Source organism: Cydia strobilella, chromosome 18 (genome assembly GCF_947568885.1).
Source record: "Cydia strobilella chromosome 18, ilCydStro3.1, whole genome shotgun sequence".
Lineage (NCBI taxonomy): Eukaryota > Metazoa > Arthropoda > Insecta > Lepidoptera > Tortricidae > Cydia > Cydia strobilella.
Window position 1 is genome coordinate 10347755 of NC_086058.1, and position 27802 is coordinate 10375556.

At 36.2% G+C, this 27802-nt stretch overlaps 1 protein-coding gene and 1 non-coding gene across 4 annotated transcripts in view; both read right to left on the reverse strand.

The window, feature by feature from the left end:
* Positions 1-27802, reverse strand: part of LOC134749207 (zinc finger protein 608-like) — a 142325-nt gene that overhangs the window by 14952 nt on the left and 99571 nt on the right. For 2 of the 3 annotated variants that reach the window (XM_063684077.1, XM_063684079.1), the window contains one exon: positions 19385-19508. In XM_063684077.1, the coding sequence (XP_063540147.1) occupies positions 19385-19508 (124 nt within the window). The remainder of the gene's footprint in view (positions 1-19384; positions 19509-27802) is intronic. The other variant, XM_063684078.1, reaches the window with a different exon arrangement.
* On the reverse strand, positions 8310-8381 carry Trnaa-cgc (transfer RNA alanine (anticodon CGC)). The gene has a single exon. It is a non-coding gene; the product is annotated as a tRNA-Ala (tRNA).

Genomic DNA, 27802 nt, shown 5'->3' on the forward strand with positions numbered 1-27802 from the left:
AGTACGACTTACGTGACATAACACAAGTGACATAACTACGAGTGTAACAGCAACTATGACATAAACATTCCTAACAATAGGTTTCACGGTTGCACTAATTATCTATGTAAGTATAATGTTTTTATCGGATAGATCGATTCTTGAGGACAAATCTGTGAATTCGTTGTTTACTTAACATCATTAACATGTAATTGGTACGATTGCAATATCGATCGATAGGTACTTCAACTTCGTAAGTCTCATAGTGATTTTATCAGTTTGGAACTTTTAATCAAATTAATGAGTTTAACACACGCTATAGGTTTTACTTTTTTTTTAAGATAAGAAATAACCGTCTGAAGATGTTAAATTGATAAGAAATCATAACGCCATGAAAACGAACAGAACTATCTCATTAAGAAATTCTGGCAATGCCTTTACATTTAAAAACCTGAATTATCCTGCATCGTCTACTTTTGTCGTGATGTCGTGAACAGGCTTCAAAGGTTTAATTGTGTGGAATTGTGGTCGAATACACAAAAACCTACACATTGCGTCATTTCACATCAAATTCCCACAGAACGCAGAAAAAACTTATTTTTTTCATAAATCCCCGATCCCACGCCACGAATTCCTAGAAAAGATGCTAAACGCTGATCCTTCAAGAAATATCGTCTGATTTTCGTATGAATCGTAATAAATGTTCGCCTCGGTGATCTTCAATGTGGCAGACGACGCGTGGCTTCGGCTTACGGTTTCGCCTTCTTTATTTTCTGATACCTACTAAGTATGCAGACAGAGAGCAATGCACCATTGCTACACAGACTACTGAGCAATATAAACACAATTTGAATATTAAGATTTTATGAAATAAAATCAGTTTTTTATATATTACAGCGTTTTCAGCCTAACTTCGAACATATGGTGACAGATAGATAAAACTCGATCTTTTCTCTACAGTCGTTATCTCGTAAGGTCCTTTAAAATAGAAATCTTTCATCACTTAATGTAAAAATGCATTAACTACTTGCCTGTGTAATGTGTATGATAAGGACCCTGACCGAATATTTAGTCATCTTCTGTTCCACATTTTCTGCTCTATACACTAGGTATAACTGAGGTTCGAACCCACGATTTTTTACCACCACACTGGCACACACACATGAAAGGTTAATTATAGGTATTTGCAAAATAACATCTAGTTCGTCATCATCATAAAACGTCATCGTATACCTATTTATAGTTAGTCAATGAGTTAGTCAAAGCATCGATGATATGTAGGGATTAGATTGAAAGCATAAATGACAATTAATAATGAACAGCGCCGCTAAATTGCCCCTTTCATCACAAATCATCGCAAGGATCGCTTATCTCCATATATCAATCGGCCTGTCAAACAAAGGGATTGCAATTTGACATTAAACCGAGCACAACATTTACATAAAAGAGCTTATATGCACAAATCCTTGTCAGTTACCTAATAACAACGGACACAATAGCCACCTAAACGGGTAATACGGGTATTCTCATCGGTTATCGGGGCGCGACCGAGTCGTGATCTCAGCAAGACCAGAGTAAAAATTATCTAAATTCTAGTTTCCTAACAACTATGCATATGAGACCACCTAAATACCGTTCCGCCCGAGACTTTGATTCGCGCTTGTTTAGTGAGCAATAGGAATGCCACCCGTATCCATTGATTGTCCTATCAAATGCAGCTATCTGCAAAACTACAAAGGAATATATAACTTATCGAAAGGGCATACGGTACTTATTTAAGCAGGTGCGTAGTATAATGGTCTACTCACACATGCACGGCCCGACTCGTCTCAAGTGCATACACCCGGCCAGATAATAGGATGTGTTGGGTATTTAAACGTTTGTATTGGTTCGTAATACCTACGATCAGCGAAGCGGCTGTACTTGGATCAAAGATAATACACGTCTGATGAGAACACTAATTAATGACAGGTGCTCTATTTTCGCTGCTATGTCTAATTGGATTGAACTGTTATATGCTTGACAACGATATGTTCACAAGTTTATTTTAACGTATTATGCATTAATTAATATGAATTTGTCAAGCAGTCAAGTTAGGCTCATCCCACACGATCATAAGAATCAAACTATTTGTGGTTAGCTTATAAATTCAGAATGTTGTAAATGGTTTTATATTCAGAAAAATTAGACACTGTTGTGGCAATACTAATAACATTCTAAATTAATTCAGTAATCAATGAAATTTTAATTCTTAATTTATGTCCATCTCAGCCTTATTTGGAAAACGTTTTTCGTTTGATGGCACAGGAGACTTGAGAAAAGAAATAAGAAATAAAGAATAAATAATAATTACGTAATTACGTTATGTAAGTTGCCTACATCTTTACAAATTTGGCGTAGTTCCAGCAAGAAACTAAATTAATTGATTGTATAAATAGCTAATAAGAAATTACACCAAAAAAAGCAAGAGCTTTCCTGCTAATTAATAACCTAACTACAACTTTAATTTCATGATAAACCATTAATAAATAAAAAACAAACAGAATATCCCTGGCTTTAACAAGATGCGGTGTTTACAGGTTGAGGTTGACCAAATTAAAAATACAGTCAGAAGTTCTTATTCCACTGACATGAAGACTACTTTTCCATGGTCTTACATCGCTGAAATGTTTGCGGGCACGAAATTGATGCAGCGAAGTATTGATGTGGGGTCAGACCAATTTGTCACGGGACATTTGCATGCATAGCCGGTTCGAATCGGTTCGGAGAAATGCTGGCAAATTTGGGAAGTGATGGGTAGTCTTGTATTCTTGATAAGACTTGTACAAGATAATTTTTTAAGTATTTAGATTTAGAAATTTTACAATACCTAGCTAAAAAAGGTGCTAGCTTTACAGGTACAGTGGGCTTGTCAATTAGCCCATTGCACATTTCAAAAGTTTTTATAAAAAAATTGTCCTATTGTACTCTCAAAACATAAACGATTTTCAACGATTGTCTTCTTAAATTTCCTCGCTAATCACTATCAAAAAAATATTTACAGAACAAGGTTTTATAATTACAAAATTGCCATGAGAAGTAAAAATTAAAAGGCGGAACAGGCACGAAATACAAACAGAACACGTTACATTTAAATAAAACATACTCGCTAGTATTTTTACCTAGTATTTATCCCTGTTATTTCCGTTGGCAGCAGCCGCGGCACGTACGCTGGAAGTACCGCGCGGCCTCGAACGTGACTCGGCCTGCATATTCATCCCTCCCTTATCGCTAGCGTGCTAACTTATGTAAATTTAATTAATCAATTTCGACCCTCTATTCATACCACATTTTTGTGCCTTAACTCGCTTGCGGAGGTAACTATTTTGCGCTGCGGTTATTATTTTGTTTCGTGTTTATGTTGGAACGCGTTGTAAAACAACTAAGGTTATAAATGGTTTTGCAACACCCATTGTAAGTATTTGCATGTTATACATTATAGCAATACGCGTGCATTGGCAGCATTTAAGTGCCTCCAAACCGGGTGTAGCCGTGTACCTACACATGTTGGCCTTACGAAAAACAAGTAGGCCACTTCCACTTGATAACCGATAACTGTATGTATATTAGACGCTGTCCGTTTCTATAAAGTACCGGTTAAGCACTCAAAAATTTTCACTGAATATGAAACAGAAAAAGGACATTTATGCAAATATTTACCACCTACATTTTAGCACTGACACATCGATTTCGTGGAAAATAATGTTATGAAATGATCTACCTAGATAAAGGGAAGTCACCGAACTGATTATAAAGGTTAATAAAAACATGGACGTAAGATAAACCAGAGATATACAAAAAAGGGGCAATACGGACTATTTTCGTAAAAAAAAGGGTTGAAACCTTGCCGTTAGTGAAACACTGACACGATCTAATTCACGTCAAAACACTAAAACAAAAAATACGTTTAACCTCTTTCCAAACACCTAACATTTTCAGGAAATTTCGGCGGACAGCGTACAAATTGAGATAAAAATGAGGGCATCGGGCGGTCAATCCCCCGAGGTCTGGCCGTACCTTCTCAGTGGTTTAACGAGCCTGGGCAACTCGAAATTTTGAAAGAACCAGTTTAGTACGAGACCTTGATTTAATACCCTAAGTGCGCATTTATACGAGAGTCGGACCAAGATAGCTCTGCATGGCTTTTGTAATGACAAAGTGTGTCAATGTCATCGTTAATGCAAATTGACACTCCCTCACTTTGTTCTTTTCAAATCGGTGCAAAGTTAGTTTAGACGGACTCTAATTCGCTCCACTCATGACCACCGCCCGCGTGCTCGATACGTGCTTGTAATAAAGCCCCTGAGTATTTTAATATGGCCGCTCGAATTCCTGAGCCAGCGATGTCCTCAAATTGCGAGAGGATTCATCGGGTCTTATCTAAATACTTTATCGGGGGGTAATTACAAATGTATTTGTGGAGTTTGATACGCTCTTTGAAGCGTTCCGAACGGTATCTTCTAATTGATGGTTATTTATTTTGCTAATAATCAGCAGTGATTAACTAGATATCACTTACTTAATAGACTAATAGTTGTTTGTAAAATTAAGTGTTATCGATTTGGTGTTGTTGATTTTAATCTCATGACGTGCCCCGCTGTGGTAGATAATAATTATGGAAGAAACATTCATTTAATTGAGTGATTTGTAGAGTGCCTCATTCTATATGAAGAGAGAAAGAAATCAACTAAACGGAAATCAATGCATGGTATATTGAATAAAGGTAGTAAAAGAATATTCATACTTTAACAAGTAATAAAGTTTAGGTACTGATGTAGAGTTATATCGTACGGTCATTAGATCTTAATAATACGCTTTGAAGTAAATTTCAACATGGCCGGCGGAAAACCAACTCCATTTATAAATTCTTTGTTAGTAGTTGTGCGAGTGAAGTTAACATGTAAGGCTTGTACTAAAGGCCTCATTCACGCTACACTCACCTTCCCAACAATACATTAGACAACATAATGATATCTATTCTACATACAATCACAGTTTTCTAAATAGGAAATAGACTTATATCTATCTAGTATATCTACCACAGGACAAGACATTTAATAAACTACTGAGGTACTCACATAGACTAGAATTTACCATGTAAGCCATAAAGTAACAAACCGTAGACAATCTACAAAATACCTGCTACTTTCAAGTATTTATAACGAGTATTTATAACAGATAGCAGGAAGTACCTACTTAATGGCTTGTCATAATAAATTAATTACGGATGTTCGTGAAACAGTAAATTAGTCCGACGCCTTATTATCTGACGAAACTAGAACTAAAATACGCCCGGTTCTAAAAAGATGATTGACTATCACATGCCTTAAATTAAACATTCAAAATTGAGTCTTAGCCCGTTTATATAAGGATTATATAGGTTTATGGCGCCGGTTAAAGCAAGGCCGTTCGATCCAGGGTTATTATTTATTGTCTCACGAAACAATGAACACATAAAGCATTTCTCTATAAGCTATTAGCATAAAATGATCAGTTATTTCCGATTGACTGGTGCATGGGCAATTGGCGATCGTGATCAATTAATCAGAGCGACAAATGAGATAATTGAGTCAGTGCCCGTGTAAACGTACTTCGCAAACAACTCCGTTTTTGTGCCAAGCCTCGCTCCCGCTCGTCTTTATGAATATGGATTTTATTAACTAACCGCAAAAAAATGATACAGCAAAAAACTTTAATGCCAACAACCGCTGTAAAACAAACAAGTTAAATATAAAGACTGCTCTCCTTGCAAAGTCGTGTTAGTCTTCATCTTCAATGATGTAGATGGCGCTTATCTTAGACCCATTATATTTTACTAGCTTCTGCGTGGAATGATGATAATAAAATAATTGATAAAAACTACCCTTTGTCCTAAATAACCTTACCCGGGCCTCAAACTATCTCCATTCCATACTAAATACATATAAAGTATCTAAATCCATTCAGTGGTTCAAGCGAGACGAGGTAACAGACAAACTGGGTTACTTTTGCATTTACAATATTTGAAGGGACATGGTGTTTGGGTCTCTGTTATTATAAGTAATATTAGAGTATAAACTAAAATAGAGATAATATTAGTGTTCTCTCTATACATGTCTTCTTATTATTTCTCTATGCCTCTGTTTAACATTATTGCCATTTGTTGAAAATAGATGGCGTTACGGTATTAAGCGAGATAAATAAAACTACCTTATAAAGTGTATCGAACTGGTACGTACGTGGTACGTGGCTAACGGTTGTTAATAAAAAATATTATTTTAGTTAACTTGTTAGTCCATATATAATGTACGTCTTACCTAAGTATGTACATGGATAGATTGTAAGTTATATTAGCTGGCTAATATCACATTATCTTCATCAATCATGAGAAACGCGCCTTTGTATCGATAGGACTAGCATATTCTAGTCTAGTATTATTAGGTAAGGTACCTAGTTGTTGTAATGTAATATTTAAGTTTTAATTGTCTTTGATAAAACTAATGTAAACGCTGAAAAATCTCCATTTTAGTTTCAGTTTCAGTTTATTTGCCATAAAGTAACATAAGCATTACATGGTAAGTAAGTAAGTAAGTAATTATTTATTGTCAGATTGTGCATGTCAGTATACAGATGTTACAATAGTATTTTATAATAGTAAGTGTCACAATCAACCGGTTTAGGGTATACAATGTACTTATTCTTAAAATACAATAGTAATATATATATATATATAATAGCCAGATAAATTACATTCCAAAGACAGAGTCAATTCAATATTAGTATAGTTTACATTACAATTCAAGTTATAATTTACATGTCAAGCGATCGATTTTGTGTTTTGTTTTGTTTTGGTATGTCAATAACAAAATAATTTTAAACTAGTTAGTATTTAATATACAATAAATAATAGCGTATTACACATTGCTATATCTCAAATGTCTTATTACAACGGGCATTCAAGAAAGGCCAGTTGTAGTTTGTATCTGTCTTATTAAATAAATACTAACTAAAAATTTTGAATATCAAGTTTACTGTTCTGAAATTCCGATACTGAGTAAAAAGCATGATTCCTGAAATAAGTTTGTATCTCTTCCTTAAAAACGTCCAATGGGAGGCTTATTAATTGTAAAGGCAGTTTATTAAACATTTTAATTTTTAGGAAAAATCCCTGTTTTTGTGTTTTCCTGAGCCGTGATTTTGGTAGCAGCAGCCTGTGTTTATATCGTAGGTTGTGGTTGTTTATGTCCGATAGTTTAAGATGTGATTCGGCCTGTTTATGTACTTCTAATAATGAATTATATATAAATAATGATATCACAGTCATTATACCAAGTTTTTCAAAGTGAGGTTTGGCCGACTCGCGCCAATTGACTAAATTTAAATACAGTTTTAAGAAGATATATCAGCTGAGCCCCTTCTCAGATTAGGGAATTTTAGGTAAATATCTCCGTCGCACTGACGGAGACGGCTCCTAAGATTAGTGCGATAAGGACAACTGCAGCTTAGGCGAAAAATCCTGCGTTTTGCGACATTTTCCTCCTCCAAAACTGGAACGTAATGAGAAAAGTTATCTGTTTGAGCGATTTGATTTTTGCGTTTAATGTTGCCGATTTTGTATGCTAGGCGTCTGTTTACGGCCCATTTATTTGGCCGTTTTAAGCGCTGTTTGAAGTAACCTAGTTCTTGTAAAAAAAAGAATATAAAAAAAGCAAAACGTACAGACACAGATACTAATAATGTTGAACTCATTTAAAAAAAATCTAGGGCCAAAATCCAGAGGAAAAAGACGATAACGTTTGTATGGAAAAATTATCACTAATGTATCCTCTTAAAGAGAAACCCCCAAGTTATTATGTAACACAAAGTATAGGGTGGCATTTTTAAAAGGTAGGCACAAGGCAGATGCCTTCATGACGGTCTGTAGGAAATTGTCGGGGTTTTATTATGTAGGGGTGGATTTCCCTTATAAATGGTTAATGCCGGGCCGGTCACGGAAAAGTTAAATTAGAGGCCGTCCGGTTTGGTTGCGTGTAATCGCTTCGATTTTGTTTTGTCTGTCGCTAATGAGTCGTCGGAGTCGTTAGCGACTCACTTTGTATTTGTACGTGTTTTTGGTTGAAATGGTTGAGAAAATTATAGTGTTATTATGAGAACGTATATTTATTTTATAATGCAATGTAGGGGATCGAAAGATACATTTTAATTTCACTTAAAAAAAGAAACTTGAAAACTAAAAATATAAAGATTGATATCATTTTTTTTACTTTTAAATAAAATGTTAAAAATATAAAATACAAAACAAAAAAGTCGATTGGAGATGCTGGGATTTGAACCCAGGACTTTCAGCATGCGAAGCAGACACTCTACCACTGAGTTACATCCCCGCGTGGTGTCATGTACGAAATAAGTAATCTGTTGCTGCAATACCATCTGTGAAAAGGACATCTACTACTAAAAGAATTCCACCGGTCGTGTTTGTTCAATAATATGAATAATTCAATAATAAATAAGCAATCATTATTGATATTAGAAAAAAACTTGTTGAAAATTTTTGACTGTTAATTTGTACAAAGTAAATCATCAGATCAAATTTTAACACAACCATATTATTTCCAGGTATTGAGCCATAAATCGCAAACATTTCCACAGGATCTAGTCTAACCAATTACTTAGCTATAGGTATATCACTTATTAGTTGAGGCGGATGATGGTAAGACAATTACGATACGGATTGCGTGAGACTGATTTGTATTATAAAATAGTACCTACTTAACTTAAACTTTATTTAGTCTCAAAACTAAACCATCTTCTACTAATAGAAAACCGCCGCACACCTATTTTACCCGACAGACCTATTAGTTTACCCTGGCACTATCCGGAGCGAACGACCAATATCTAATAATTATTTCAACCATTACGTGTTCTGGGCCTTTAGTGGGAGCTGAAGGTGTAAAGGCCTCGATGGGACGAGGTTATTAAATAGCGCGATGTTATCGACTGTGTTGTTTGCGATGCTTGCCGAGCAAGAGCGAGTACTTGAACCAATGTTTGCATTTCATAATTGGGCGTAATTTTGCAAACGGGAACCAACCACACGAAAAAAATTCTAATCGCTCAAATTCCTTTGTATTATAATTATTTATAATTTCTAGCAACAGTAGCAAAACAAAAACCAGTGCCAGACATAATGTGTTACTTGAATCAGGCGTGACTCACTCCGCGATTTCGTGGCGCCGCTACAAGTACATGCGGCCGCCCCCAATTCTGGGGTCTAGGCATATTAGTAATTGCCGTTGCCGCGCACCGCTACGGAAGGGACGCCTGTTCGCGCATGCACCATCTAGCGGTCATATCTGTCGTAATAGACGCGTTTTGTTAGAGAGTGAATCTTCTGTACCTAATAGTACCTAGTACTATTATTTTTTCTGTGCTCTTGAATGTTTATGTCAAATTTAATATTAATTCAGAATGTCGTTTTAATAAGAGCGTAACTTCGATTGTACGGCGACGGCTAGATTCGTGTTACTCTTAATGCACATGGTCAGATAAGACATTTGATCCTCACAAAAAACAGGTTCAATTGAGATCAATTGGGAAACAATATGTCACAAATAGGTACCTTGTTATTCAAATCGATGTCACGATTTTCACGTACGTTATACCTTCCTTTACTCGCCCATGCTCGCTTAAAATTGGAATGAGACCGGTAATTACCCTACTCATTCACTCCATGTTTTATGTTAGCCATGAATATTTTAATAATAAGCGTAAAGCGTAAGAGAAAAAGTTGAAGGCATTTGAAGCATCGTTAGTATAGCCACAGTTTGAAAAGTATACTTACTCGGCTGAATACTTAATTAGGTATTAACCTCATGTTTAATTTATTATCTTTGTATCTTAGTTTTTCGTATAGGTATGCACGGGTTTTACCAGTCAATTACTGTACCTAGTTGGTTACGAGAGTTTTCACGGAATAAAAGTAATAGGTAGCGATTTTTAATTATTCATGTATACAGCTGTAAAGCTTATTTATAAGTGATAAGCTTACAACACAACCTAATAAACATTGTTGTTTTGGTTTTGCAGAATTCCTTATAGCACTCGGAAAAATGGCGTAAAAAAACACGTCAAAAGTACGCTCCCTGTTAATGGCGTTTTTAAATGCTTTGCTTGCATTTTATTTCTAATCATATTAAGGGTGTATCAGCCTTGCACAATTCGATAGCTTGATTATTCATCTTTAATTTAATATATAGTTACGTGGGTTTCTTTGAATAAATACATAGTCTACAGACTACAGTTTTCCAAGCCTGCCTCATGCACGATTTTCTAAATCAGCCATTCTCAAAGTGTGCTCCGCGGACCCGTAGGGCTCCGCAAGGCCTCTGTGGGGGCTCCGCGAGAAAAAAGCGAAAACAAATCAATAACCAGCTCTTCTATATCTCTGGTCTAGGTACAGTTAAATAGTGACGAACGAAATTTTTTTTGGGAGCTCCGTCAAATATTACGCTTTCCAAAAGGGTGCCGTCGCCAAAAAAGCTGAACTGCTGGTTTAAATCTATACGTTTTCGTGCGAAACTGAAAAATATGCAATGTTAGGAGGGGAATATCTTAGGTAAACTAGTAAAAAAAAGTGGTCACAAAATTTGCGGTAATATAATAGAGGCCTCATTAAAACAAGCAATCGAACCTTCTGGCAAAGTTCCAAGATTGCATTGGACACACTTTTTAACCCACTTCAAGATTTCAAAAGGAGGAGGTTCTCAATTCGGGTTTTTTTTTTATGTTTGTTACTCCATAACTCCGTCATTTCTGGACCGATTTTGAAAATTCTTTTTTTGATTGTAAGTATATACATACAGATTGGTCCCGTTTTTGTCAAAACGCAGTTCTGATGATGGGATCCATGAGGAATCGAGGAAACTCCTCAAATGTTAAAGGCATACATATAGTGATTTTAGTATTTTCATTAACAAATCAAGCACTTACATTTAAAAAAGTGACATTTGATGAATTGGAACTGCTGATGATGATCAGAACGGAACTCTTTAATGACGCATAGTTCACATTTGGCGATTTGTCCTCTCCGTTATGTTTGTTAAGCAAATTAGGTTTTCAAGAAACATTTTTGTCAAGCTCGAGTTCTGATGATGGGATCCATGAGGAATCGAGGGAACTCCTCAAATGTGAAAGGCATACATATAGTGATTTTTGTATTTTTATCAACAAATCCAGCATTTCCATTTTAAAAAGTGACATTTAATGAAGTGGAACTGCTGATGATGATCAGAATGGAACTCTTTAATGACGCATAGTTTACGTTTGGCGATTTGTCCTCTTCTTTATGTTTGTTAAGCAACTTAAGTTTTTAAGACATATTTTTGTCAAGCTCGAGTTCTGATGATGAGACCCATGAGGAACCGAGGGAACTCCTCAACTGTGAAAGGCATACATATTGTGATTTTTGTATTTTCATCAACAAATCCAGCATTTACATTTAAAAAAGTGACATTTGATGAAGTGGAACTGCATGATGATGATCAGAATGGAACTCTTCAATGACAAATAGTTCACGTTTGGCGATTTGTTCTCTTCCTTATGGACCCAGACCCAAACATGGACCCGGACTCGGACCCGGACCCGGGTCTGGACTAGGGCTCCCGGTATCCGTGTTACACGCCGAAACGAATACCCGTGTTCTTAAGCCCGGCGGTACTAAGAACCCGGTTTACACGGAACCGCCGGGATTCGAAAACGTTTCGAAGGAACGTTCCCAAGAAACGTATCTCAGACACGTATCTCCGTTTACACGGGTACTTAAGACCGTTCCGAACGGGTCCGATTACTCCGCACCAGTTTGAGCCAATGTACAATGGTAACAAGGTCCACTTTCGACTATTATTATGTTGACTTCAGATGAATTCGTTTGTCGTACGATTTTTTAAGTAAAACTTTTATTCTATCGCCCCAATTTATTAAGTTAACATTAAAACCGCGATTTTAATACCGTAATTCGAATTAATTTCCGATTTTATTTTAGTTAAATGCCTACAATCCGAAAAAAGTTTCACTTGTATCGTGGTTTCATAAAACCGCACAATTACTTTTTTTTTAAATTGTTTTTAACCGTATTGATAAAACATAGGTACTGAGCCATCTTCCTATGTTTAATAGTAGGTATATATAATTTTTATTTTAAACTATTTATATCATTTAATAAAACCGATTGCTTCTAAGCTAATTACATAAATTTGATATCGATCATAGTTTTTTTTATAATTACATAATGGTATAGTATTTTTTCGTTAATAATAGGTGTGCAGAATACAATATTAATTAAAAATAACAGTTTAATTATTTCGTGGTTATTTTTATCTCGGGTGTATTACTGCTTTGCGAAAACAACAAACCTGCCAACGGCGCAAAAAAGTTCGGTACACAAAAGCGGGATTATCGAGTAAACATGCTCAAATGAAAAGCAGAATTTTACCCAAGAACCATAAAAACCCATACTACCTTGGATAACTTGCGATAATATTACTAATTACATTAAGATAGATCTTTAAATTGGTAATCATTCATAATTCACTTTGGTCACTTTCTCACTAGCGTTCAGGTAATAAACTTAAATGGTCCATCCATCCATTGTTTTCCAATATCCTTTTGTTTGTCATCGTCGAAAACATGTAGGTTCCCAAACTATTATCACAAGTGTCACCGCGAATTATAAGCTTTATGTCGTTGTAATAAGGTCAAAACATCTGCACAAGAAATTGTTTTCCATTGTTTTGTAGCCGCGCCGCACTAAAAAGTGTTTTACTATGGTAAGAGGTACCTAGAGCAAAAACAATTAGAATTTATTGAGAAGGTGCAATTTTATCAAGTTGATTTAAAGTGTATATTAATAACTAGCGACCCGCCCCGGCTTTGCAAGGAGAGTCAAGCATAATAAAATACATTCTGTAACAAGTATTCACATCGGAAGCCCAATAATACTAAGACTTCCATCCACCTGTCTGTCACCACTCACTAGGCTGTATCTCATGAACCGTGATAGCTAGACAGTTGAAATTTTTACAGATGTATTTCTGTTGCCGCCATAACAACTAAAATTTAAAATTTAATTTTGTACGGAACCTTCGGTGGGCGAGTCCGACTCGCACTTGTCCGGTTTTTTTTAGAAGTTAATAATGGGTTAATTATTCTTAAAATATAGACAGACAGCCATCGCGCACTTTTTTGTAGACTTTTTTCCACCATACATTGTGTCGTTATATCTCAAATAGATTGGGCAGCGTTTTCGATTAAGCTATTGGCCAGCGTGATTTTTTCTAACTTCATTAGCAAACATCGTCATATTTCTACCAATTTAAACAAAACCTTAACAATATATACACATAAACATTCCCAAAGAAAAACTTATTCATAGGTGAGGTCTGGTTATCGCGAACATACAGACAGACATACAGACGCGGCGGGGGACTTTGTTTTATAAGGTGTACCTACACTACATTATATGACAAGAAATACAATTTCATATCATGTTCTCAAATTGACCTAAAAATAAAGAAGCAAGTTAAAAATGTATTTTTTTATAAATACTTACCTAATGCCAATTTCGAACATTAGTTTGACTTCCTGCCTACATACTGAACTCGAAGGTTCTAATGTTTTTTTTTAAATAGGTACTAGCAAGTTTTTATTTTATTTTATTGCTAACCCGCAACGTAAAAAAAGTAGCTATTTAAAGTGCTATATAAAATACTACTTTGATAAGAAGCGTGAATACTCGTAATACCTATTGCAAGCAAAAACTACCTGCTCAAGAAAGGGTTTTCTAAACTGTTTATTGAATTTCGACTCTATGACCCACGGAATAAGATTAAATATGACAGAAACTCGTCATGAATCTTTTGTCTATTCATTTGTAGCTGGCGTTCGTTCCTTCGCTACTATCGTCAAGGACGTGTCCGGAGCCACGGATAAATAAGATACGTATCTTCGAATACCCGTTTATCCGTGTACACGGGTCTTAACTACACGTTTCTTAATTAAACGTGCGGAACGGGCCAGAAAACCGTTTACGTATTATTCGGAAACGGGTATTCGAAACGTGTAAACGAAACACGGATTCGACCGCGAGCCCTAGTCTGGACATGGGCCCCAACTCGGATCCGGACCCGGACCGAACTCTGACCCAAACTTGGACCCGGACAGCCGGACACAGACCCGGACTCGGATCCGGACCCAGACCCGGACCCGGAAATGCTACTAGAAAATTGGGTTAGGTTAGGTTTAAACTGTGACCCTTACAGAAACGAAATGCTATCAGAAAAGTGGGTGGTTTTACCTCCTTTTCTACATTATTAGGCAATATTATAATAATTAGGCAATTAGGCGAAATTAGGCAAAAGGTGGATTAGGATAAATAGGGAAAAAATGCTGTCTTTTTCATTTAATTGTCTGGAATCTAGGAGTGCACCATCAACAACTTTCAACGGCATCCCCAATTGAAGTCGGTTTTTTTTTTCTTAAAAAGTATAATTTTCATAAATTGACCGCGTGTTTACGTCTTAAGGCAATCTGGAGTTTTCCAAGGATTCCCATAAATTCTCCATCTGAATTTTATATTCTTATATCATGTTTTGATACTTTTGATCATTACAAAATAAACTATCAGACTGTGCCTAAACTTTTTTATTTTAAGCTTTATTTAATATTTAATCAGTTGAAAACCTAGTGACCGACTAGGTAGTGGTACTCCTACGTCCCTTCGGATTTAAAATACAGAGAAATTACAATTTTCATAAGAAAGTTGTAAATCTCCTTTCTAGTTGATCATGATTAATATTCAGCCCATTGCATTGTGTTGTCATTTTTTTTTTACTTGTAAAAAAAAAATTTTCGCATTTCCAAACGCGTTTGAAATATTCAGTCAAACTAGCTTTTTTCCTCAATCCGCAAAGCCACGTTATTTATCGATGTAGATAAATACCAGGATTTAAGGAAAGCGAGGGGGAAGCGGGGAGCCTCGACAACCATTAGGCCGTTGATTACCGCGGCCCGTAGTAATTAGCGCCCTAAATGGACCTATTTCAGTCAACTGCTCTCCTGGTACGCCGTTGCGATCTCAATCAGGCAGTAAACATTAAACTCGGCGTTTCAGCCAATTTACACGTCCTGAGAATCATTGACAGAATTATTCTTGATAGTTGGATTATTAACAAGCCAATGAAGAGTAGAGAGAATAGAGATAGCAAGAAGCACATTCATGAAAATGAACAAGCTATTCACCAACAAAGACATAAACCTGAAACTCAGATGGAGAATGGTTAAATGTTACGTGTTATCTGTATTTATGTATTGCGTCGAAGGCTGGACCATAGACAGAACCATAGAGGCAAAAATAAACGCTTTTGAAATGTGGCTCTACCGAAGAATGCTTAAAATATCATGGAGAGATCGAATAACCAATGTAGAAGTCTTGCAAAGAAAGAAGAAAAAATTGGAACTTTTGGAAACGGTAAAGAAAAGAAAAATCTCATATTTTGGACATATCTACCGCAACAATAAATATCAAATCCTAAAGAAAATAATAGAGGGCAAAGTAGAGGGCAAAAGAGGTAGAGGAAGAAGGAAGCTAGCCTGGATGGACAATATTAAAAGCTGGACTCATATTAACGACGCTGCCAACCTGAGCAGATTGGCACAGGATAGGAATAAGTTCCGAGAGATCTGATGGTCGCCGGCGTCCGATGAGGACATGGCACAAGAAGAAGAAGAATGAAGAGTAGGAAGGGTCTCGGTTATTTTATTTGAGTACCTAAACTATTTTCCTTATGGGTCATACAGACCCAAAAAAACAATGCTTTGTTAATTTTCTGTCCCCGAAAGTTACGGAAGTGTATGGGCTGAAATCGCCCCCGACATGTAGTTCTCTTTCCTGTACCAAAATTGTAGTTGTAGGTATGTCACGTACCTTTACTAATTTCTAATTAAAGAAAATACTGTCTATAAAATAATTTCACCCGTGATATTAAAGCTCTATTTCGGCGTGTGCCTGACAACACGGCTACATCTCTAATACACACCAAATTCGCTTTGAGAAATCGTACTGCAATGCAAGCAAACAACGGTTTATACACATACAGTCTGTATTTATAACAGAAGACAATTCTTAGACGGAGTCCGTTATGAGCAGTGAAATGAAACACACAATGTAGCGAGCGCCCGCCGCCATTAGGGACAATAGCACAATGCACCCCCGCCCGTAATTATTATAAAACACGATAATAAATCACCATCTGCTCGCTTCTGTTGCCACTTTCCAAATTTATCCGACTGTCCTGAGGGAGGCAATTCACGCCCTCTTCGGGCTTATTTATTTTAGGCAGCTTACGGAAATTAAATACGGTTGTTAACGCACTCGGGTTGTCATTTTTGCGGAGCGTGTTACAGACGTTTTATGAAGTTCGAGTATATGGCTTCTAGAGAGGCATTAAGTTGCCGGTTTAAAAAACCTCGGCAGCGCCGAAAGACGGATTTACGAGCGAGAACAATTACTGGGGTATCATTACAATATGTTGTAGAAGACTTGGAGGAACTAGTATAGGAGAGCTCTCTATTTACGCAAAGTTGTTACGGGCTTTGATGTCACGTAACAGTGGTTTCCCAAAAACCTATAAGCCAAAGAATACATTGCCGACTGGCCGTGGATTACTGAGCGCTGGCGTCGTGTCCAACTATAAAACGAACCAATTTTATTTCTTTTACACATAGTGCGAACGATTTGCTCTCCGACTTCGGCCAGTCAGGCGAGTGATACCAAAACAGATCAGATTGTATCAAGTACAAGGGTAACTTTGACCCGTGACAATTACTCTTGAATTATGCATCATCGCCAGCGCTCTTGTACTAGTTCGTCTTTGGGTTAAATTCACTCCGCGATCAGAATAACGCTTCAGTCAGCTCAACAGCCAGTCAGTCAGCTATCCTCGCAACGCATTCCTTTCCACCAATTAGCAGAAGTATGTATGTCGAATATAAATATGTGTAATTCGCTATCAACGGCGAACGAAAAAAACAAATCAACTTTCTGTTTATGCTCGTTTTATAGTACCATTACCCTTGTTCTGCTCTGCACCACTTAGCGCAATACTTTCCCTCGGTAGTTTCATACCAAGTTCGAGAGACGTTAAATAATTCCGTCACTCAAAACGAGCTTCGTTTGCCGAGAGCTTTTAAGAGCGTAAAGTTTACTTTACTAACAGGTAGTGAAATGCAAATGAAATCCCCGGAACTTTGTTTGTCAGCGGTGGAAACAATGGCCGAGTCTGATTAGAGCCGCTTTCGGCCGGCCCCGGACGCCCACCGCCTCTCACTGTAATAACTATTCATTCCTCTATTAAATTGCCACAAATAATAAAGATAGAATGCTTGAAATATTTATCAGACCGGTTTCATACCTTTGGGTATTAGTGACCATTAGACATAATGAAATATCGTTCTGGCGTGCTCGATGTAAATAATATGTTTATTTTATCTGTTGCTATTAAATCTAAGTTTGTAATTTGAATCCCAATTAGTATAACCTTGCCAATACAATACAAGGTTCTTAGAGTTTAAAGACCCGTACATACGTAGGTAAAAGTAAATCTAGCTCAGTTAATAACTAACAGGCCAATTTGAGTTATATTAGTCATTCGATCTGTTTTTAATGTGATACTGATCTGTCAGTATCAAAAAACATTTATTCACTAAAAACGTCACTTTTGACACTGACAGATGCGTATCATACTGAAAATAGATCGAATAATTAAAAAACGAATTGGCCTGTAAGTTACAAGGCACCGAATTGAAAATTAAGTTTAAATGTTCCATAGAATAGACAGATGTATTAATAGGTACATATACATAGCACATGTTTTTAAGACATTAACTTAAGTTTAATTTTGTACAACGAACTTCATTGTCCACGTATTTATTTCATACCGTTTACGCATCTATTATTATAGATAACAAATACGAATGCGTACGAGTATGCCGACAATTTGTAAAACTGAGTAGCGTTGAAAAGAAAACACGGTTTCCCATTCGTCACAGCCGCTGGGCAAATTGCTGTATGCCTCGCAATGTCCCCCGTTGATTTCAAATTGCTTAGTTCCCTGATGGCGGCGATTGTTTACCGAGCCCACGGTTACAAAATAAATTCCTAGTATTTAATAACCTCGGTTCTCATTACTTCTAGCTGTAATGATGACGCTGTAAAAGGAAAAGAATTTCTCATAAATTATACGTACCAGTTAATTTATTTTTTTCGAATTTCAGATGCTTAATTGAAATAGTGTGACACATCCCATACTGCATAGCGAAAAGATAATATACCAAAACCTGTTTGTTATTACAGGGACCATTATAGGTAACTTACTTATGTGTAAGTCCACTGTGAAATAATCAATTGTTTGATATCGGATACTTTCTCAGAAATCATGCCAATTTATTTTCGTACTTCCTAAAATCAGTATAATAAGATTATTTTAGGCTTACAATGTTGACAATTTTTGTGAGTAGGTATAGAGTTTATAATGTACTGTAACTTCCCATAATTTACCAGTTACAGAACTATTTTCCTTCCACTTCTAATAACAGATGTCATTGACAGAATTGCGTTTTTTGTGGCACCTCCCCTAAAATTCATACGAGGGGAAGATACTGCCACCCTATACCGAGGTGATAATAATCGTCGACGGTCCTTTGAAAAGCAGAGAAATGAGGCGCGCAAACAAATATTTATTTTACTGTATAATATATATCAACGCGTGTGCTTTTAAACCATACAGCATTATTATATTTTATAGAACTAAAACTTCGTTATCAAATTAATTGTTTCTAAACCTGTTTGTAGGGTAAGGTAACTTGGGGTAACTTCGAAAGCGAAGTAATTTTGGAAATGCCAATAATAACCATACTTCATACTTTTGCAATACTTACGCTAGCTACTGCAACGCTTACCAAGGCATCAGAGCAGTAGATATTTGCCATTTTCAAAATTACCCCGTTTTTCAAGTTATCCTAGTCCAGTCCACCTTACTTGTCGAAATATTTTTACTCTTAATAGTTCTGAAGGATTGAATGAAAATGAAAATGATTAAAATGGTCTACTGACTGACACTTTAGCTTGTTTTAGACACAAACTCGAAGTTTTATTTTAGCCGATTTTAGTATTTCATCATGACTGAGAAAAAGTCCGTTCTTAATTGAATTTTTAATTAAAACGAGCAAGTGTCAGGATCAATATGGAACGCTAAAGCAGAAACGACCAGGCGTGCATAAGCGTGAGATGTAAGCTGCGCTACGGTGCTGCGTTCGTGCGCTAGTAACAACTCACCACCTTCCGTCTCATGCCAGACGATGCCCTCCAGCGTGACCGAGGTACCCGGCTCGCATGGGCCCAGACAATCCGGCTCCGTGATCGTGCCGACTGACGTGCCGACGCATACTTCCGCTGTGTCCTAGGAAATGGAAAAACAATGGTTAGTTCTTGGTATCCCGAAACAAACACAAATAGGATATTGAGAAAATATGGCAAACGCTTCATTCCCGTATAAGAAAAGATCGCCATCTTGATAAGAATGTGAAAATAGTCCTGTAAGTTGCACAAATTGCCCCCTATACAAAGGCTGATACAACAACCAGCTGACTCGTAAATGAAGCGTTTCACACACTCGAAGGTACGAAGTACTTGTTAATCGCACTTCTATACAGACATCCCTACTTCACCCTCTTATGCGATGAGTTCTGCATGGGGTAAAACAAGATTACGTATAAGAATAGTAGAATAACTATCATACCGTCGACTGGGGTTGTTACTTTATTCGTAGGGTAACATGGATCATTCATTTTTAAACTATGTATAAGGAATTCGTCTATGAACGCTTACATCATAATAATATTGTATTTCTGGTAAGGTTACCAACCACATCATAAAATTCAAAAGTCAGCTCCCTATTCCTAAAAATCGATGATCATATAATATGTTACCCCGCGGATCAAAGTTGACCGGTATACTACAATCCCACAAGCTTGCACCTTATTTACGTATAATATAATTAGTAGAATTCAATCTCAATTAAAATCACTGGAGACTGCAGTATTCGTCAGTATAAAAACGAACCAAAAGCCCCGCCGCTCCGCGCCGCAGGAATGTCGGAACATTTCCAGCGAAACGATACCAGCTTATTATCATAATGAGTTAATAAATTAATATCGATACCTTTAAGGCGCATTAGAGCATCGTTTAGCTTGCATAGTGCCTGGCATGCACATAGTTGCAGCATTTAACGGCCTGTGAACTAGTTCAGACTTAAACAGGTACAAATGACTCAAATGAGTTACCTGACGTTTACGCCAGTAAAATTTTCAGCTTAGTGGAGTGAAAAAAGTTCACTTGATATATTCCCCCCTGAGTGGGCATTATGCGCGAACAGGGGGTGTCGTACATTAGAACATAGATTAGTTTTGGACAAATTATTATATTATATAATATATTAATTAATGTACATATATAATAATCATGTTTGTAGCGTACCAAGTAATTGTGTTTCACTGTTAATGTATTTTACTTTTTTTAGCAATGTTATATTTAATTTTTTTCATTTTATTTTGTAATGTGATGTAATATGGGTTTTAAGACCTGAAATAAATGATTTTTAAATTATTTATTTATAAGCTCAACTATTAGGCCAATCAAATTAGATAAAAAAAGCGTTTTGAGGAATTAATTAACAGTTATCCGAGTTTGCGCAATCCCAGGTTGTGTGCAAGCAATTTTTTGTTAATTAAAACGATTTCCAGCTTGCTGGCAATTAAATCTCCGAAAAAGTTTAATTTGATTGGCCTATATACTTATAGGTTGAATTTTTATTGTATATAATTTAGGGACCGCTACATAGGTAATAAAGCCTGACTTTATTTTAAAATCAAGAGTTTTCTATTTGAATACAGCCAGCGGAGCCAGCCAGATATCGTTACCATTAAATACCGTCTTAGGTCTTCCCGAGTTTCCAGTTATTTAAAACAGTGATACCAAAATCGATAAAATACCTACATAAAATGCAAGCCCATTATCGTCTATTTCCAGGAAAGGTTCACAAGTTGGTGTAAAATCGTTACGACAGTCTGCGGTAGACCAGGATTGCATAAAAGTAAGGAGCGTTTATCGTGGAAACATAATCAAATGAAGCCATTTACATTCAACGCGGGCCGCTAGATGTCGCTGTCTCCCTTACGCACGATAATGGGCTTGCAAATTGTGAAGTAAACTGCTCAATATACAAAATCCCTTGAGATACTTGTGCTGTAATTGGAATAATAAAAATTCCACAAATAGTCTATCCTCTACTAAAGAAAAACGAGTTACGGCGTACAGCTAAATATTTAGATCTTTACAAATATACTATAGAGATCTAAGTCTCATGCAACTGAAAGGAACATAAGACCCTTCTCTAGCGCGTAAATTTTTATGCTCGCCTCGCGACAATTTAGACACAATGGTTTTGCGCTTGCATAAACATGGTCGTGAGTCGTGAGTATAAAGGATTTTTTAAATAGTTCTAAGGGTCTTTAACTGCTGTACTGTGCGAACACGATATAACGGAACGAAATATTATGTCCCATTGTTAGCGAGATGTGAGTGCCAAATCATCGGGCTTATCGTGTAGATATCATAATACATGTATTGCAACTGATGTTACATAGATTACTTGTTTGTTTGTGACTTGGCATTAAACAGCAATTACAGTTTCAACTAGAGACGTATAAATGAAACAATTAAACAAATATTTGTGCTCTTCATCATTTACGTAGTTTATGTATCCAGTAATAGTAATAGCTTGCTTTAATCACCTGTAATACTATTTGTTAACAGCGCCATCTATTTCCTAGCTGTAGGTATAGGTTATAAATGTTATAATATAAGGAAATAGATAACGTAAGGATTACGACGAGTCTACAACAAAAACGTATAGAGATTGCCAGACATTACATATTTATTTACTTGTCTCGACTTCATAAATTCATAAACCAGTAAAGTTGCGTTGGGAATTTTACACCTACGCTAAAATGTAGAAAAAGAAACGCTTTCAAAGTTACTTTACGAGCGGCTACATGACACGTTTTATGAGGAACACTACTTTCATTTCATACCATCATTATTATAAGTACTTAGTGCTATAATTTTCAACTTTGTATGGAGATAAAGTTTTGTACAGTTAGCATCAATAGTAGTGGATGAGATTACGGATGTCTCTACATATATATGTAAAACAATTAAAGTATGGTAGATATTTTAGGCGATTGTTCGGTCCACTATTTAGTTTTAATTTGATTTGTATTTTGTTTTAAATTTAAATACCTATTAATTACGTATTTCAAGTAGTATTTTAACTATTTATGTACTTGTTTTCAAGTCAGCAACTATTATTTAATTAAACCGTAACAACTAGCAGGTTGCGACTTTATTACCTATGTAAAATGTAAATTGTTCTGTTAATGGCTGACATAAATAGTGAATGATATACGACAAGCGTAATACCTATATAATGGGCATTAATAGGAATGACGCATTAGATGGGCTCTTTTACCTTCACTTTAAAAGCAAAAGCTTTTGCTTGAAGTATCATTAATAAGTACTTATGATTATAGTCAGACGGTTATTAACTAGCTAGCGACGATACTCCGATTAGTGCCCGGCATGGCAGTGCAACCGCAAACATATTAATTGTTTCAAAATATTTAAATGAGAACGGTTTCACTCACTTGTATTTTTAGTCGCTTTTGGCGACATGTTTCGGAGAATCCGATAGTTTATGTCTCACGATAGTTTAAGTTCGAATATTAATTGTTTGTAAGAGATGGTTTTTTATCAATAAGACACAAAAAAAACAGAATTTAAACCCTAAAAACGAAACTTCTTACGACTGTCTAATGTTAAAGTTAAAACCTGAATAAGAATGTTCTAGCGGAGTTTACAGGCTCAAACGCTAAGTTGTTTTAATTCTAGTTTAGTTAATTGTTCATTTCCCCATGCCTCCTTTATTAATTGCAGGTTTTCAATAGTATTTGTGTTCGTAGTTATGATTAAAGTCAGACGCTTCTTAACTAGTACGCTTCTTAAATACTCCGATTAGTGCCCGGCAGTGCAACCGCAAACATATTAATATTTCGACACGCGAAGCCATTAAATCCTATATTGGTGTCGGAACGTTACAAGTTTAGCTATGGAGGGACTGTACGAGGGGAGCTACGACATAGAGGGGTCCAACGTGCCATTCCAAACTGACTTAAGTCAACTGAAAACTCATAAACATATGACTTTTTAAATAGGTTAGCATAGCGTCGGCCAGCTGCCGCTTTATCTTGAAAAACGAACGTTCAAACGGATAAGTTTTGCCTACATCGATCGCACTAAGAGCTACCAGGATAACAGAACAATAGAGCGTAAATCAGTGTATAAAATGACGGTGCAGGAGTGTAATGAGCGGACCATCGATTAAAACGCTTCGTTTGAAGATGTCTCAAAGCGGCGCGAGCTAATTTGTAGTCACCGGCTGAACGCCGCGAAAGGAAAGCGCGACGACTGACATCGACACCCTCCTACATGCCTAATGACTTCCAACTGTTTCAACAATGTTGCTTTAGCTTCATGTGTATGTCGGAACATCAAATCACAGGCAAATATGCAGGAATTGACAGCCAAGCGTCATTGTCATTGCAAACGATAACAGTTCACCCTAATTTACAATCTACATACCGGGTGAACATACGTCATTAAAATAATTTAGGGAAATGGCACGTTTTAGTGTGCGCATTTCTGGGAGCCTGGTGGATAGCGCTCCGTGCCAGGAGTAATAAATACCGGGGCGGGTCCCCGCCATCTTGTTTACCAGTTTACCACCCAGGGACGGCACATTCATTTTCTGCTATGCGGAATAAGTGGCGACAAAGAGTGTTCGCGGCGCCTAATGGCGTAGAACACATCAACATTAGGAGTTATAAGAAGGCTGCCAAGTGCAATAAGAAGAGCGGAAGAAACACCAATCCGCTAGATCCATCACGCTGTTTTTACTGCTGTTTTGTTGCGAGACGGAAATAAATGGGTAACTCACGATACAGGAACTGAGCAACAAGAATGTTTACTTTCTTTTATACAAATGACTTACGTGTTAAATGTTTGTTAGATATAAAGTTCACGCAACTCATTTGCTTCAATCCTTATTAATCACGCTATTTCATTACTAAAGCTTTAAATAAAAAATACAACCTTTTAACAAAATAATCTAAGAAGTAGGTTATTAAACGATAAAAGCGCTAATGCATATTGCGCGTCATTTTTTTGCTGCAGTGTTAATAAGTTGTGTGTAAGGGATGGCTTTTTATCAATAAGACACAAAAAACAGAATTAAAACCCTAAAAACGAAACTTCTATGTTAATCTGATTGAGAGTGTGCTAGAGGAGTTTACAGGCTCAAACGCTAAGTTGTTTTAATTCTAGTTTAGTTAATTGTTCATTTCCGCATGCCTACTTTATTAATTGCAGGTTTTCAATAGTATTTGTGTTCGTAGCAAGGATGTAATTTAAAAATTTCAATGTCAAAATCAAAAATTATACGATTAATAATAAATACCTAAAAACTATGAAATAAATAAGCAATTAAGGGGATCCCATGCCCCAATGACCTTCGATTTGAATCCCTTAGTTTTCTTATGTTTTTTGTAGCTTATCGTATTAACAGCAACGGATTTTAGCAATATAGTATCCCATATTTACTTCAAAGTTCATTGTTTTCGAAATATTTGGCATCAAAGTTGAACAATTTTAGGCCAAAAAACTGGTTTTCTGGCCATAACTTTTGTGTTAATTAGTCTAAAATTAAAACCTAAGATAAATTTTTAGAGACGTCTTAGACGAACCCAAATATGTAGATTTCGTATAAGTAAGATCTTTCACAGCAATCGAGATACGAAAAAAGTGTTTTTAGACAATGTTTAAAACACTCATAAATAAATAAGTATTCATTTTTTTCACAATCCGGTAGACAAAAATGGAGATAAAAGATTGAAGAACCAATAGCCGCTTGTCTTATAATTCTATATGTAGTGCAAAAGTAGGAGATACGATTCAAAACTTGTCAAAAATCGATGAAAACCTCAGGTAGCCCCTTAATTCTAAAACATAAAAATAATCTATAAACAGTTGTTGTTGTTTGTATACTTCTTTTCTTTATTTTCTTTTCGTCATTTGCTTTATTTCCCTGTTTAAGAACGTATATTGCTACGTGTATACTATTATTGTTATTAAATTGAGAGCTCACATGTACCTAGGAGGAATCACTGACTCCCGAGACACAGGCTTGGACCTAGTTCGGGAGGCAGAGACTCAACCCCACTAACCTAAATGTGTTACAAACCTGTTACACCTGTTTCATATTATCAAACTTTATAATGTGAAATGTAATATCCAAGGTTTAAAGCAATAAAGATTTTATTATTATTTATACAATTCTAAATCTCAATTGTAAAAACATATTTAAATTATAGTATTCAATGACTCCGCTCCTTAAAATACACCGTTACTGAGCAAATTATAAAGCGGGTCCGCAGCCGCACAGTAACTCCGGGAAAATTAACATTTAAACGAACTCTCGCGGCTCGCTACCAATTGAAAGAAAGCTGCTTTTAATGGAATTAATTATTATTTCCGCTCCCTCTATCTGTGCTGTTATGATGTATGTATAGATACCACTGTATTGCGTATAGATAAGTACAACTAAATACTCGCTATGCTCATGAAATAAAGATGGACAACTAATTAACATACGCATGCCTTTTATTTTTATGAGGTAATGTCAAACTAATGGCTCTGAAAGCTCGTGATGGAAAATCTTTACATTTGCATTGACTGTAACATCGCCACATTTCACTTTTATTGGCAGCATGGTTTTTAATGACCATGATAATGATGATGATCCAAAAATAAACGAAGCATAAAAAAAATTTCAATCTCATTGCGCTAAATTAAAGGTTATATTAAAAAACATTATACTCGGTATACTACACATAAATATATATATCTTTAAAGTTTGATTTATAACTCGATCTGCATTTTATTGACTTATCATGATACAACACAACTCGTTCCATCCGGTGTTTAAGCGACATTAACAGGAATCTACGACTTTATACATCGCAAAGTTCGCGTTTAGTCATAAAACGGTCGTATAATGGCGTACGTGGACTGCGTATAAATAATAATTAAGGCACACAATCACAGGCTCGCACTTTTAACAAGGGGGCGGATGGACCCTTCTCATCGCTGACATTTTCTAATTATCTTGGTACAATTCGATTTGATGCCACACAACTGTTTCAATATTCGTTAAAGCTTGAAAAATTATGTGACGGGTATTTGCCATAATCATAATGTCAATTGATATTGTCGTGGGTAAAGTGGCTTGGGGCTGGGGTTTTATTGGACTTGAGTAGCTCGGCGATGACTTGGCAATGAAAATTCATTTTGGATTTAGTTTCGTTTGCCGAGACAGACTTGTTTTTACGAATATAATTACAGTAAAACTCTTTACATGGCGTAATTAAATCTTGAGTGGTAAAGCGTTTTAAACTAGGTAAATGTATATGAAAAGGGTGAGTGGAAAATAAAGATTTAGGTAATTATGGAGAAAAAGTGCTGCTCTTTTCTTTTTGCCACGAATAAACGCTTTCTATTCTAATCTATTCTTAATGTGAACGTAATAAGCGGGTTTTCCTGTAACTACTGTCCTTCCTTAGCCTATGTACGCCTGCAACTCCAGAGGAGTTACATGCGCGTTTCCGACCCTAACACTCCTCTCCCTCGTTGAGCTCTGGCAACCTTACTCACCGGCAGGAACACTACACTATGAGTAGGGTGCAGTGTTATTTGGCTGCGGTTTTCTGTAAGGTGGAGGTACTTCCCCAGTTGGGCTCTGCTCTACATCTGGAATGACATCCGCTGTGATGTGCCCTACCACACAAAGCGAGATACAGCGATGCTGTATAAAATTATCCTTGAATGACGAGAAAAGCGAAGAGTTTAGCATATTTGACATTTGTGCAATTTCGGCAAGTCCATGTACTTAGCTTGATGGATTTTTGCCGGGCGAGGTGTCATTAGATTCAGAATCATATCATATCATATCTTAGTACTCTCAGCAGTAAAAAGTGGTAAGGCTAAGAATTATACGTTTATAAAGGTTTTATGTAGGCCTAGCTAGTACTTACATATCACATAATTAATTACCCTAATATGTAATACTCGTCACCTCAATACATCCTCTCAGTGCAGTAATATGATTAAAGCATTATACATCTCAGAATAATAACCAACAGCGCTGTATTGTTAACCAAAAAAAGGTAATAAAAAATCCTTTACGCTTGAAATGGCTTTCAGATCAGATAAAGTTAATCTACGGTCCCGATATAATCAACAACTTCATACAATGGGAGTAATATCGTACGAAGAATGATGCTCGGTGGATTTTATAATAACCATTATAGTGCATTGTTCGCGTTTTATAAATGTTCTGGACATTAAAAAGCTACTATACGACTGTTACAGTAGGTACTCGTAGTTGTCACAGATTACCTGCGGTATTTATGAGCTAGATACAAAACCAGGTGTTCTAATTAAACTACAAGATTCGACTTTAAAACTTATTTGATTTGCAAGACAGTTACTAATAAAATGCGTCATCACGAAGGATCCAAAATA